The 13194-nt window shown below is 40.2% G+C and overlaps 1 protein-coding gene across 1 annotated transcript; it reads left to right on the top strand.

Moving 5' to 3' along the window:
• Nucleotides 1-8906: 8906 nt before the first annotated feature.
• LOC102258789 (olfactory receptor 6C6) lies at nucleotides 8907-9863 on the top strand. Its single transcript, XM_005862309.1, has one exon. The coding sequence runs from the start codon at nucleotides 8907-8909 to the stop codon at nucleotides 9861-9863; it is 957 nt and encodes a 318-aa protein (XP_005862371.1).
• Nucleotides 9864-13194: the final 3331 nt, after the last annotated feature.

Here is a 13194-nt window from a genome sequence, read left to right as displayed (position 1 = left end):
AAAAGCATCCTGGTAACAAATGACAATAAAAACACAACAATCCAAAATCTATGGGACACAGTGAAAGCAGTCCTGAGAGGGAAGTTCATAGCTCTACAGTTCTACCTAAAAACAAAACAAAACAAAACAAAAAAAAAGAAAGCAAGAAAAAAATGGTAATAAATTATCTAACCCTACAATTCAAAGAATTAGAAACAGAACAACAAGAAAAGCCCAGCATAAAAAGAAGGAAGGAAATGATAAAGATCAGAGTAGAAATATATGACATAGAGACCAAAAAACAATGAAAACCAAGAGCTGGTTCTTTGAAAGGATAAACAATATTGATGAACCTCTAGCCAGGCTCACCAAGAAACAAAGAGAGAGGACCCAAATAAACAAATTCAGAAATGGTGAAACAACAACAGACCCCACAGAAATACAAAGGATTATGAAAAAATACTACAAAGAACTGTACTCCAATACACAGGACAACCTAGACAAAATGGACATATTCTTAGAAAAATACAAGCTTACAAAACTCAATCAGGAAGAATATAAAAACCTGAATAGGCCAATAACTACCTATGAAATTGAAGCAGTAATCAAAAATCTTCCAGCAAACAAAAGCCCTGATCCTGATGGCTTTACAGGGGAGTTCTACCACACATTCAAAGAAGAACTAAAACCTATCCTCCTCAGACTATTCAAAAAAATTCAAGAAGAAGGCAGACTTCCAAGCTCTTTCTATGAAGCCAGGATTAACCCAAACCCAAAACCAAATAAAGACACCACCAAGAAAGAGCACTACAAGCCAATATCCCTGATAAACGTAGATTCTAAAATTCTCAACAAAATTCTTGCAGATCAAATCCACCATTACATTAGAAAGATCATACACCATGACCAAGTGGGATTTATTTTGGTGATACAAGGATGGTACAATATCCATAAATCAATAACTGTGATACATCATATGAACAAATTAAGAGACAAAAGTCACATAATATCAATCAATGCAGAAAAAGCATTTGACAAAATCCAACACCCTTTCTTGATAAAACTCTCAGAAAAATGGTAATAGAGGGATCATACCTCAACACAATAAAAGCCTTGTATGACAAACCTATAGCCAACATCACACTCAATGGGCAAAAATTAAAACCATTTCCCCTAAGAGCAGGAACAAGACAGGGATGCCCATTTTCACCACTCCTGTTTGACATAGTACTGGAAGTGCTAGCCATAGCAATCAAACAAGAAGAAGAAATAAAAGACATCAAATTGGAAAAGAAGAAGTAAAGCTTTCATTATTTGCAGATGACATGATATTGTACATAAAAAACCCTAATGAGGCCATCAAAAAACTACTAGACTTAATAAATGAATTCAGCAACGTAGCAGGATACAAAACTAAAACCCAGAAATCTATGGCTTTTTTATACACCAACTAGGGGCCCAGTGTATGAATTTGTGCACCTTGAAAGGAACTGTGGGCTTCAACGCTGCGATAGGCACAGCGACAGTTCTTGGCCTATCCTCCATGACCACTCCCGGTGCCTCCCACCTTGGTCCCCAGTCTCCTGTCTGCCAGCAACCCCATTCCTGCTGCTGCAGCTCCCTTGTGCTGTGGGTGCTAGCTCCGCTCATACCCGCTAACAGCGTGGGGTGATTGGGGACAGTGCCAGCAGCGGGTGCAAATGGTGGCTGCTGCCCCAATCACTCCTCAGGAGCAGGGGAAGGTAGAGAAGCCCTCAGGGGCAATCAGGGCCAGCAGCTGCTGCTCGCACCTGCTGATGACACCAAGCCATCGGGACCGGTGCCAGGCAACAGCAGTGGGTGCAAGCGGGGCCAGTGCAGGCAGCAGGTACTAGTGCCAGGCGGGACTGTGGTGCAAGAGTGCAAAGAATTTTCAGTAATCACTAGAGGCTCGCCCTGATGACTAAAAGTCATACTAAAAAGTACTTTTTAGCATACTAAAAAGCTGAGGATATTCAATGTTAGCCTCACTATCTCCTGTGCTCACCCAAATCCAGGAAGGGACATTTTCAAAGATAGATCACATATTGGGAAACAGGCAAAGTTTCTTCAAATTCAAGAAGATAGAAATCATATCAAGCATCTTCTCAGAGCACAATGTTATAAAATTAGAAATCAACTACAATAAAAACAATGAAAAAATATCAAACACTTTGAGCTAAATAGCAAGAAATTAAACAATGATTGGGCTACCAAAGAGATCAAAGAAGAAATAAAAAGCATCCTGGTAACAAATGACAATAAAAACACAACAATCCAAAATCTATGGGACACAGTGAAAGCAGTCCTGAGAGGGAAGTTCATAGCTCTACAGTTCTACCTAAAAACAAAACAAAACAAAACAAAAAAAAAGAAAGCAAGAAAAAAATGGTAATAAATTATCTAACCCTACAATTCAAAGAATTAGAAACAGAACAACAAGAAAAGCCCAGCATAAAAAGAAGGAAGGAAATGATAAAGATCAGAGTAGAAATATATGACATAGAGACCAAAAAACAATGAAAACCAAGAGCTGGTTCTTTGAAAGGATAAACAATATTGATGAACCTCTAGCCAGGCTCACCAAGAAACAAAGAGAGAGGACCCAAATAAACAAATTCAGAAATGGTGAAACAACAACAGACCCCACAGAAATACAAAGGATTATGAAAAAATACTACAAAGAACTGTACTCCAATACACAGGACAACCTAGACAAAATGGACATATTCTTAGAAAAATACAAGCTTACAAAACTCAATCAGGAAGAATATAAAAACCTGAATAGGCCAATAACTACCTATGAAATTGAAGCAGTAATCAAAAATCTTCCAGCAAACAAAAGCCCTGATCCTGATGGCTTTACAGGGGAGCTCTACCACACATTCAAAGAAGAACTAAAACCTATACTCCTCAGACTATTCAAAAAAATTCAAGAAGAAGGCACACTTCCAAGCTCTTTCTATGAAGCCAGCATTAACCCAATCCCAAAACCAAATAAAGACATCACCAAGAAAGAGCACTACAAGCCAATATCCCTTATAAACGTAGATTCTAAAATTCTCAACAAAATTCTAGCAGATTGGGGCCAGTGCAGGCAGCAGGTACTAGTGCCAGGCGGGACTGTGGTGCAAGAGTGCAAAGAATTTTCAGTAATCACTAGAGGCTCGCCCTGATGACTAAAAGTCATACTAAAAAGTACTTTTTAGCATACTAAAAAGCTGAGGATATTCAATGTTAGCCTCACTATCTCCTGTGCTCACCCAAATCCAGGGAAGAGTTGTTATCTCTTTGCACTGATCTATGCCAGCGACTGGTGACCCGCCTTGCCCTGGCACCCCTGCTCACCTGCTCCACCATCTTGCCATGACCAATGATCGCCGTGTTCCGCATATACCCCCTGGTGGTCAGCACACGTTATAGCAACCAATTGTTCGGTTGTTTTGTTGTTCCAGTTGTTCTGCCATTTGGTCTATTTGCATATTACCCTTTTATTATAGAGAGTAATGAACTCACAGAAAGAGAAACTAAAAAAACAATACAATTTACCATTGTACCAAAAAAACTAAGATATCTAGGAATAAACTTAAGCAATCTATAGATTCAATGCACTCTTCCTCCTCTATATTCTGGGAGACCCCTCATTTATGCTTCTTTTTCTAATGTTGCAGAGCCATGCCAGCTGCAGCTTCCCCAGCTGTTCAGATTATGTAGGGTGATTCAGCTCTCTGTGTGAAGCAGGGCAGAATCTTCCCCTTAGGGAGGCATAATTAAAGGGCAGGATAAAGGGAGCTATGCTCCATTCCTCTCTCCCTCTGGAGAAGAGGTGTGAGATCTGTGCCTTTTTTAAGCCATGGAGAACCATGCCTTGAAACATAGGCAGGTACCCATCTCACCAACTTCCCCATGTGTTTGCACGATACCAGTTCTTTCAGTGCTCCATGTGAGGCCAGACTAATTGCAGCCCCTCGGGGAGCATACTAAAAAGCTGAGGATATTCAATGTGAGCCTCACTATCTCCTGTGCTCACCCAAATCCAGGGAAGAGTTGTTATCTCTTTGCGCTGATCTATGCCAGCCTGATGGAGGGACTAATATGGGTAAGATGAAAATTGCTGTTCTTACCCATTTCAGTGTGATTGATCTCAATTTTGTGGTCAGTGGGGTAATTCAGTTTTTTAATTGATTTCTGGGTTTTCTTATAAAAGGTTCTTTGTTTTTGTTTTTAATGTATTTTGTTTTTTCATGTTTTTCGGTGAGGAAGCAAGGGCTAAGATTTATTATTTCTTCATCTTGCTGAGTCTTCTATTATTGAGTTTTGAGAGTTCTTTGTTTATTATAATAAGTGTCCTTTATCAGATATACAATTTGCAAATATATTCTCCCAATTTATAATTTGTGTTTAATTATAATAACAGTGTTTTTAGAAAAAAACAAGTTTGGTTAATTTTGATGATGTTTCCTTTGTAATTTAAAAAAATAGATCATTCCTTTCATGTCACATACTAGAGCTCCGATGCATGAAATTCATGCAAGAATAGGCCTTCCTTCCCCCAGCTACCTGCACTGGCTTCCCTCTGGCACCGAAGACCTAGGCTTTACTCCAGCCGCCCGCAGGCACCCGGGACCCGGACTTTCCTCTGGCCCTGGTTCATCTGGAAGGACGTCTGGAATGAGGTCTGAATGACGTCCGGTCTAATTAGCATATTACCTTTTTATTATTATAGATAATGTACGCTTAACCTAAGAACACAAAGAATTTCTCATGTTTTCTTCTAAATGTTCTATAAAGTTTTGCACTTATATCTGTGATCTATTTTTATACTATAAAGCTGCAGTTATCAATTAAGTGTGGATTATTTTCAAGTAGATACACTGATCAATAAAACAGAATAGAGTCAGAAATAGACAACACACACACACACACACACACACACACACACACACACACACACACACATTTGATCTGAGGTGTATGTTGTAAAAGAGCAGTGTTTGGGCTGCCATTCAACTCTGCGAATTCTGATAGTAGACCTGAAGTTCTCTTAAGATATTTTCTTAATATTCCGGTAAGTCTGTGTAGTGACAGATGATAATTAGAATTAGTGAGACAAACACATTATAATTATAAAAATGTCAAATCACTATATTGCATATATAAAATTAATATAACTAATATAATATCATATACTAACTATACTTAAAGACGTCCGGTCTAATTAGCATATTACCTTTTTATTATTATAGATAATGTACGCTTAACCTAAGAACACAAAGAATTTCTCATGTTTTCTTCTAAAAGTTCTATAAAGTTTTGCACTTATATCTGTGATCTATTTTTATACTATAAAGCTACAGTTATCAATTCAGTGTGGATTATTTTCAAGTAGATATACTGATCAATAAAACAGAATAGAGTCAGAAATAGACAACACACACACACACACACACACACACACACACACATTTGATCTGAGGTGTATGTTGTAAAAGAGCAGTGTTTGGGCTGCCGTTCAACTCTGTGAATTCTGATAATAGACCTGAAGTTGTCTTACGATATTTTCTTAATATTCCGGTAAGTCTGTGCAGTGACAGATGATAATTAGAGTTTGTGAGACAAACACATTGTAAATTATAAAAATGTCAAATCACTATATTGCACACATAAAATTAATATAACTAATATAATATCATATACTAACTATACTTAAATTAAAATTTTTGACTTAACATTTTAAAAATAAATTTTCTTTATATTTAAACACCAGTAGCACATATTTTTTACTTCATTTGATGATTTTTTTTGGACCATGACAAAATCATAGGAAACTTTGTTTAATAATAATTTATAGCTTGGTCTCTGATATAATATATGCAATCAATCCATTTTACTCGTTTTGAGCAGACTCTTAACAACCAATACAGTTCAAACGTTTCAGATATTTGAAGTCTCCTGAATAGGCTCTCATGTCATAAACTAAATGTTTTATCATAGATTGTTTTTTCCCTCATAATTAAAAAATCCCCACACTCTCTTAAAACTAAAAAAAACAAAACACCTCAGACAATATTCTAGTAATATACAATTAATAACCTTATTATAAAATTGGTATGGTGGTACCAGAGGGAAAGAGGACAGGGGAATAGCAAAGGATAAAGGGGTTAAATATATAGTGATGGAAGGAGATTTGACTTCAGGTGATAAACATACAAAGCAATATACAGATGGTATGTTATAGAATTGTACACTTGAAACCTATAGAACTTTATTAACCAATGTCTGCCCAATAAATTTAATTAAAAATAATAAAGCAAGCATTAAAAACCCATGGATTAAAAACAGAGGGAAAAATAAATAAAGTTGCCCTAACTGGTTTAGCTCAGTGGATAGAGCGTCGGCCTGCGGACTGAAAGGTCCCAGGTTCGATTCCGGTCAAGGGCATGTACCTTGGTTGCGGGCACATCCCCAGTAGGGAGTGTGCAGGAGGCAGCTGATCGATGTTTCTCTCTCATCAATGTTTCTAACTCTCTATCCCTCTCCCTTCCTCTCTGTAAAAAATCAATAAAATATATTTTTAAAAAAATAAAGCCATTTGGAAGTGCTAAAATAACTGAATCTAGTTGCAGCAACATTAAGTCTGCTACTTGCCTATTACTGTTATTACTAATATTATGTCTGCAATAGGAAGATAAATTTTGTATTGGGGTGATTGGAACCATCTTGCCCAGTCCTGATCGGGGAAATTGAAGCCGGCCCATGGGTGGGGTAGGAGGGACTGCAGGAGATTGGCCAGCCATGGGAGGTTGGCTGTGGGAGTGCACTGACTGCCAGGGGTCAGCTCCTGCATTGAGTGTCTGCCTCCTGGTGGTCAGTGCACGTCATAGCGATTGGTCGACCGGTCGTTTGGTCATTCGGTCACTTAGGCGTTTATATACATAGATGTTTTTATTGACTTTTTTTGTTTTAGAGAGAGAGAAAAGCAGAGGGAGAAAGAAACGTCAATCAGTTGCCTCCTATACACACCTCGACAGGGATTGAAACTGTAACCAAGGTACATGCTCTTGACCAGAATCAAACCTGGGACCCTTCAGTCCGCAGGCCGACGCTCTATCCACTGAGTCAAACCATTAGGGCAAGAATGTTAGATTTTGACAACAATTTTTTTTTCTGGACTTTAAGATTGAGGTTATTTTCCTTGTACATAAACAACAACAAAATAACCACTGGAATTTGTCAAAGTAATATAACTAATTCTAAAAGAAAATGTAATTATTCCTAAACAGAACCCTAAATCTTTAAAAACTGAAAAATATATACTTGTCACCCAGCCAGAGTGGCTCAGATGCTTGAGTGTTGTCCCATGCACTGAAAGGTTGCCTGTTTGATTCCCAGTCAATGTACATACCTGGGTTTCAGGTTTGAGACTATACAAGGCAAGCAGGGATGTTTCTCTCTCAGATCAATGTTTCCCCCCTCTCACTTTCCTTTCCTCTCTCTAAGCATGACCTTGGGTGAGGATTATCTATATTAATAAAAGGGTAATATGTTAATAGGACAGGACATCTTCTGGGTACTGATGGGTTTCCAAATATTGGCTATCTATAATAATAAAAGCCTAATATGCTAATTAGACTGGACAGCTGAACAACCTTCTGGATGTCATTCCGTATGTCTTTCCGGATATAGCCACTGTAGCGGAGGCTGAGGCAGAGGCTGTTAGGGGCAATCAGGCAGGCAGGCAAGCAGTTAGGAGCCAGCCATCTCAGATTGCTAGAGGGATGTCCGGCAGTCAGACATCCCCCAACGGGTCCCAGATTAGAGAGAGTGCAGGCTGGGCTGAGGGCCCCCCATCCCATGCACAAATTTCATGCACTGGGCCTCTAGTATATATATATTTGTTGAAGCAGTAATGCTTTTTGCCTCCACTAAACCCCAAGTTCCTACCTAGAGAAATTTATTACACATAGGAAGAACTAAGTAAATATTTATCAAATGAATGAGTGATTGAGAGTCACTATAACATATTTTAAAATAAGGGTAATAAAGGAAGCTTTTAAAATATCATCTGGTAAGTGACTAAGACAAAAACTCCTGCTGTACTACAAAGAATATGATTAACAAAAAACAAATTACAATTAGTAACTATGAAATATTGCTATAATACTAGTCAGTGACAAGAACTGTGACTAATTAAAATCATTTTATACTTAAACAAAAAGATACAGTTTTTTAATGTTATCTGCACAACCATAAAGAAATTAATATGAGACTATTATAAATTGAATAAAGTAAAATAATTAAAATATAGAAAGACCCGTTTCACTTTTTCTGCTTGTTTTCATTTCCTATGTCATTTCAATTAGAATCATTGTTAATGATTTACCAGGAATTTTCTAGGTGTTCAATCAAAAGCCATTGATAAAATAAATGAATGAGCAAGCAAGCAGTGGAATTTAAAAAATTGAAATAAAATTATTTTTTTAAAATTTAAGAAAGGATATATGAAATGGAATTTGGTGATGAATAAAAGGAATAAAATTACTTAAAATATTTGTAAACGTCAGAAAATAGAGCATATAATCTATTTAAATAGCCTATTAGGGTAAAGTCTTTGGAAGATAGATCAACACCAAATGGTAGATCTAAAATTTGAATGATAAGTCCCCTATTAAGTGGTAAGTTAGACTTAGTTCAACCTACCCAATGGGAAAAAAATATAGAATTTCTGTAAAGATGACTGACATTAGAGGACATGTTCATTTTGATAAACTCAAAATAGATGGGTGGAAATATTTGCATATAGATAAGTTTCTGAATGTGGAACATTCAATGGCTGAGAATAAAGAAAACTATTTTCTCACTTGTAATTTAAATTTTGTTTTCTCTGGGTTGTTAGGAAAAATAAAGAAATGAACAACTCAACGGAAATAGAGTTCATTTTGCTTGGACTGACAGATGACCCTCTGTTGCAAATTGTGATTTTCCTGTTTCTATTTTTCAACTACATCTTGAGCCTGACGGGGAACTTAATTATCATCCTCCTCACCATGCTGGATCCCCGTCTCAAGACTCCAATGTATTTCTTCCTCCGAAATTTCTCCTTCTTAGAGATTTCATTCACAACCATCTGCATTCCACGATTCTTAATAAGCATTCTGACTGGAGACAAAACAATTTCCTACAGTGCTTGTGCAACTCAATTGTTCTTTTTTATTTTATTAGGAGTTACAGAATTTTACCTTCTGGCTGCCATGTCCTATGACCGCTATGTTGCCATCTGCAAACCGCTGCATTACCCCATCATTATGAACAGAAAAGTGTGCTGTCAGCTTGTACTCAGCTCTTGGATATCTGGATTCCTAATCATATTTCCCCCTTTGGTCTTGGGACTCAAGCTGGATTTCTGTGCCTCCAAAAGGATTGATCACTTCCTCTGTGACACTTCTCCCTTATTGCAGATCTCTTGTACAGATACGCATTTCATAGAATTGATGGCCTTTGTCTTAGCTGTGGTGACACTTGTCATCACTTTGTTGTTAGTGGTCCTCTCCTACGTGTACATCATCAAAACCATTCTAAAATTCCCTTCTGTTCAACAGCGAAAAAAGGCCTTTTCCACCTGTTCCTCACACATGGTTGTTGTCTCTATTACTTATGGGAGTTGCATCTTTATGTACATGAAACCTTCAGCAAGGGAACGGGTGTCTTTAACTAAAGGCGTAGCTGTGCTCAATACTTCTGTTGCTCCCTTACTAAACCCCTTCATTTACACTCTGAGGAACCAGCAGGTGAAAGAAGCTCTCAAGGATATGCTTCAAAGGTTTTGTTACTTTGAAAGCAATGAGACAAAATTGGGGTGTAAGTAATATGTTGTTGAAACATGAATGGGAAAATTGAAAACTCTTTAATGGTAAACTGCCTTCTTCAACTCAGAATATTAAATTCCATGTTTGACTAGAAATATCTCTGCCCATAAATGATACTTTTATGTACTGAATGCTTTCAAAAACTAAAACTTGCTAGATATACATGGTTAATTTCAACACGTGTGTGCTAATTGCTAAGCATTGCATATGCTCTTAAGTGTTTTCTCAGCTAAAATGTGAGAGAAAACTCAAAATCTAATAATTATTACAGCATGTAATAATTGCTATTGTGATGAAAAAAGAGAGAAATTAAATAATTTTAAGGATCAAGGTAGCCTTTCAAAAAATTATCAGTTATGCTGAAACTTGAAAGATGAATAAAGAAAGGAAAGGTTCAAGGGTTCAGTAATCAGAGCTATAAAATGAGAAAAGGAACTGAGATTCTAACAAATAAGTTTCAACTGGAGAGTTACAATGATTAAGCATACAGTATTTGTGACATTATTATTGTTTAGAGTATAAATAATTGATCTCCAAGCCTTGCTTAAAGTTGCTTATATGGCCTGGCCAGCATGGCTCAGTAGTTGAGCATCGACCTATGAACCAGGAGGTCATGGTTCAATTCCCTGTTAAGGTACAGGCCTGGATTGTGGGCTTGATCCTAGGTGTGGGGCATGTAGGAGGCAGCCCATCAGTGACTCTCTTTCATCACTGGTGTTTCTATCTCTCTCCCTTCTCCCTCTCCCTCTCCCTCTAAAAATCAATAAAAACATTTTTTAAAAAAGACAAAAGGACCCAAAAAAGTTATATGTAGAATTTCAACTGCATGAGGGGTGGGTGCCCCTTACTCCCGTGTTGTTCAGGGTCAACTATCTAACCTGACGCTGGCAGAGAAGCTGTGAACTTAAAGGGAATTTGAGAAGCAAGGGAACCACAGAGAATAACCTAACTGCAAACTTACTGAAACCCGCCCGCTGGCGTGGCTCGGGGGCTGAGCTTTGACCTATGAACCACGAAGTCACAGTTCAATTCCTGATCAGGTCACAGGCCTGGGTTGCAGGCTCCGTCCCCAGTGTGGGGCGTGCAGGAGGCAGCCGATCAACGATTCTCTCTCATCATTGATGTTTCTTTTTTTTTTTTCTAATCCTCACCAGATGATAGTTTTCCCCACTGATTTTTAGAGAGAGTGGAAGAGAGAGGGAAAGACAGAGAAATATCAATGTGAGAGAAACACATCGATTGATTGCCTCCTGCATGCGCCCCGACCAGGGCCAGGGCTGGGGAGGAGCCTGCAAGCAGCCTGCAAGCAAGGTACCTGCCTGGGTATGAGGAATCGAACCTGGGACCCTTCAGTCCCTAGGCTGACGCTCTATCCACTGAGCCAAATTGGTTAGGGCCATCATTGATGTTTCTATCTCCCTCTCCCCTCCTCTCTGAAATCGGTAAAAATTTATTTTAAAAAAAAAGTTGGGAATCTTTTATATATTTTAAACTATTTGTAAATAAAAAATGCCAGATCCAGTCTGTTGGTATCAGTTTAATAAAATTTAATAAATATACATATATATATATAAGGCAAATATGCTAAGTGTCCTTCCCATTCTGTTTGTATCAATTTAATAAAATTTAATAAATATCCTATATAATAAAGAGATAATATTCAAATTGACCATCATACCCTTGCACAAGATGGCTGCCCCGATGTGGTCAAAAGATGGCTGCCACAAGATGGCTTGCAGGGGAGGGCAGTTGGGGGCGACTGAGCCTGCAGGGGAGGGAAGTTTTGGGTAATCACGCCAGCAGGGGAGGGCAGTTAGGGGCGACCAGGCCAGCAGGGGAGGGCAGTTGGGGATGACAGGGCCTGCAGGGGAGGGCAATTGGGGTCAATCGGTCTGGTGGGGCATCAGTTAGGTGTCGATTGGGCTGTCAGGGGAGCAGTTAGGCATCGATCAGGCTGGCAGGCAGAAGAGGTTAGGGGCAATCAGGCAGGCAGATGAGCAATTGGGAGCCAGCAGTTCTGGATTGTGAGGGGGATGTCCAACTGCCAGTTAATTGGGCCTAAACCGGCAGTTGGACATCCCCCAAGGGGTCCTGAATTAGAGAGGGTGTAGGCCTGGCTGAGGGAACCCACCCCGTTCACGAATTTTGTGCACCGGGCCTCTAGTCTATATATATAAAGGCAAATATGCTAAGTGTCCCTTCCCACCTTCTGACTGGTTGCTCTGATGTGCATTGACCACTAAGGGGCAGACTCTCAAAGCACCAGCTGCTGTAATGCTCACAAACAGCACCGTGGACCTGGCACCCACAAAGCAACACTTGGCTTCCCCAAAGTGGGACACAGGCTCCACCACCACCCCAGAGTGACAGCCCACCAAGTCGCAGCTGAAGCTTAGAACCCATGATGGTGCAAAATGTGGCCCACAGCCCAGCCCTGCTCAGAAATGGTGGCTATGGGTGCCAGGTAATGATGTCACATAGCAACATTGGGCTTTCTCTCCCTAGCAACAGGCCATCTACACTAATAAAAGAGAAACATGGGAATTAGCGTACGACAGTATGCAAATTAACCCAACCAAGATGGCGGTAGCCACGGAGCTGGAGGGAGCAGGAGGCTTGGGTTGCCCCCAGTGATGAAGGAAGCCAAGCTTCCCGCCCACCCTGGCCAGCTCTGGGCTCTGCTCAAGGCTACAAAGTTTCAATTATAGAAGATAAATAAATCCCAGATACCTGCTTCTCTCCACTCAAGGAGGCGCTGAAAAATAAACAAACAAAAAGAGGTGGGGCTGGGAGTTTGGGTCGCCGGGGGCCGTGGCCAGCCTGCTAACAGCCATCAGCCCCTCACCCAGGCTGGCCAGGCACCCCAGCAGGGACCCCCACCCTGAAGGGGGTATGGCCAGCTTGAAAACAGCCCTCAGCCCCTCACCCAGGCTGGCCACAGCCCCCCCCGTGGGGACCCTCACCACATGGGGGCATGGTTGGCCTGCAAACCACCATAAGCCCCTCTCCCAGGCCGGCCTGCGCCCCAAGGGAACCCCCACCCTGATCCGGGACACCCTTCAGGGCAAACCAGCCGGCCCTCACCTGTGCACCAGGCCACTATCTATACTAATAAAAGGGTAATACGCTAATTAGACTGGGAGACCTTCCAGGAGACTGTCCAAAGGTTCTTCTGGACAAAGTCATGGTGGCGGGCCGAGGTAGAGGCGGTTAGAGGCCAAGCGGGAAGGGCAGTTGTGGGTGATCAGGCTAGTGGGGGGCGGGGCCGTTGGAGTAAGCAGACCAGCAGGGGGGCCAGTTGGGGGCAAGCAGGCTGGCAGGGGAAGCAGGT

The sequence above is a fragment of the Myotis brandtii genome, unplaced genomic scaffold (genome assembly GCF_000412655.1).
Source record: "Myotis brandtii unplaced genomic scaffold, ASM41265v1 scaffold1630, whole genome shotgun sequence".
Lineage (NCBI taxonomy): Eukaryota > Metazoa > Chordata > Mammalia > Chiroptera > Vespertilionidae > Myotis > Myotis brandtii.
Note: the sequence above shows the minus strand (reverse complement) of the source record. Positions and strands in the feature narration are given on the sequence as shown.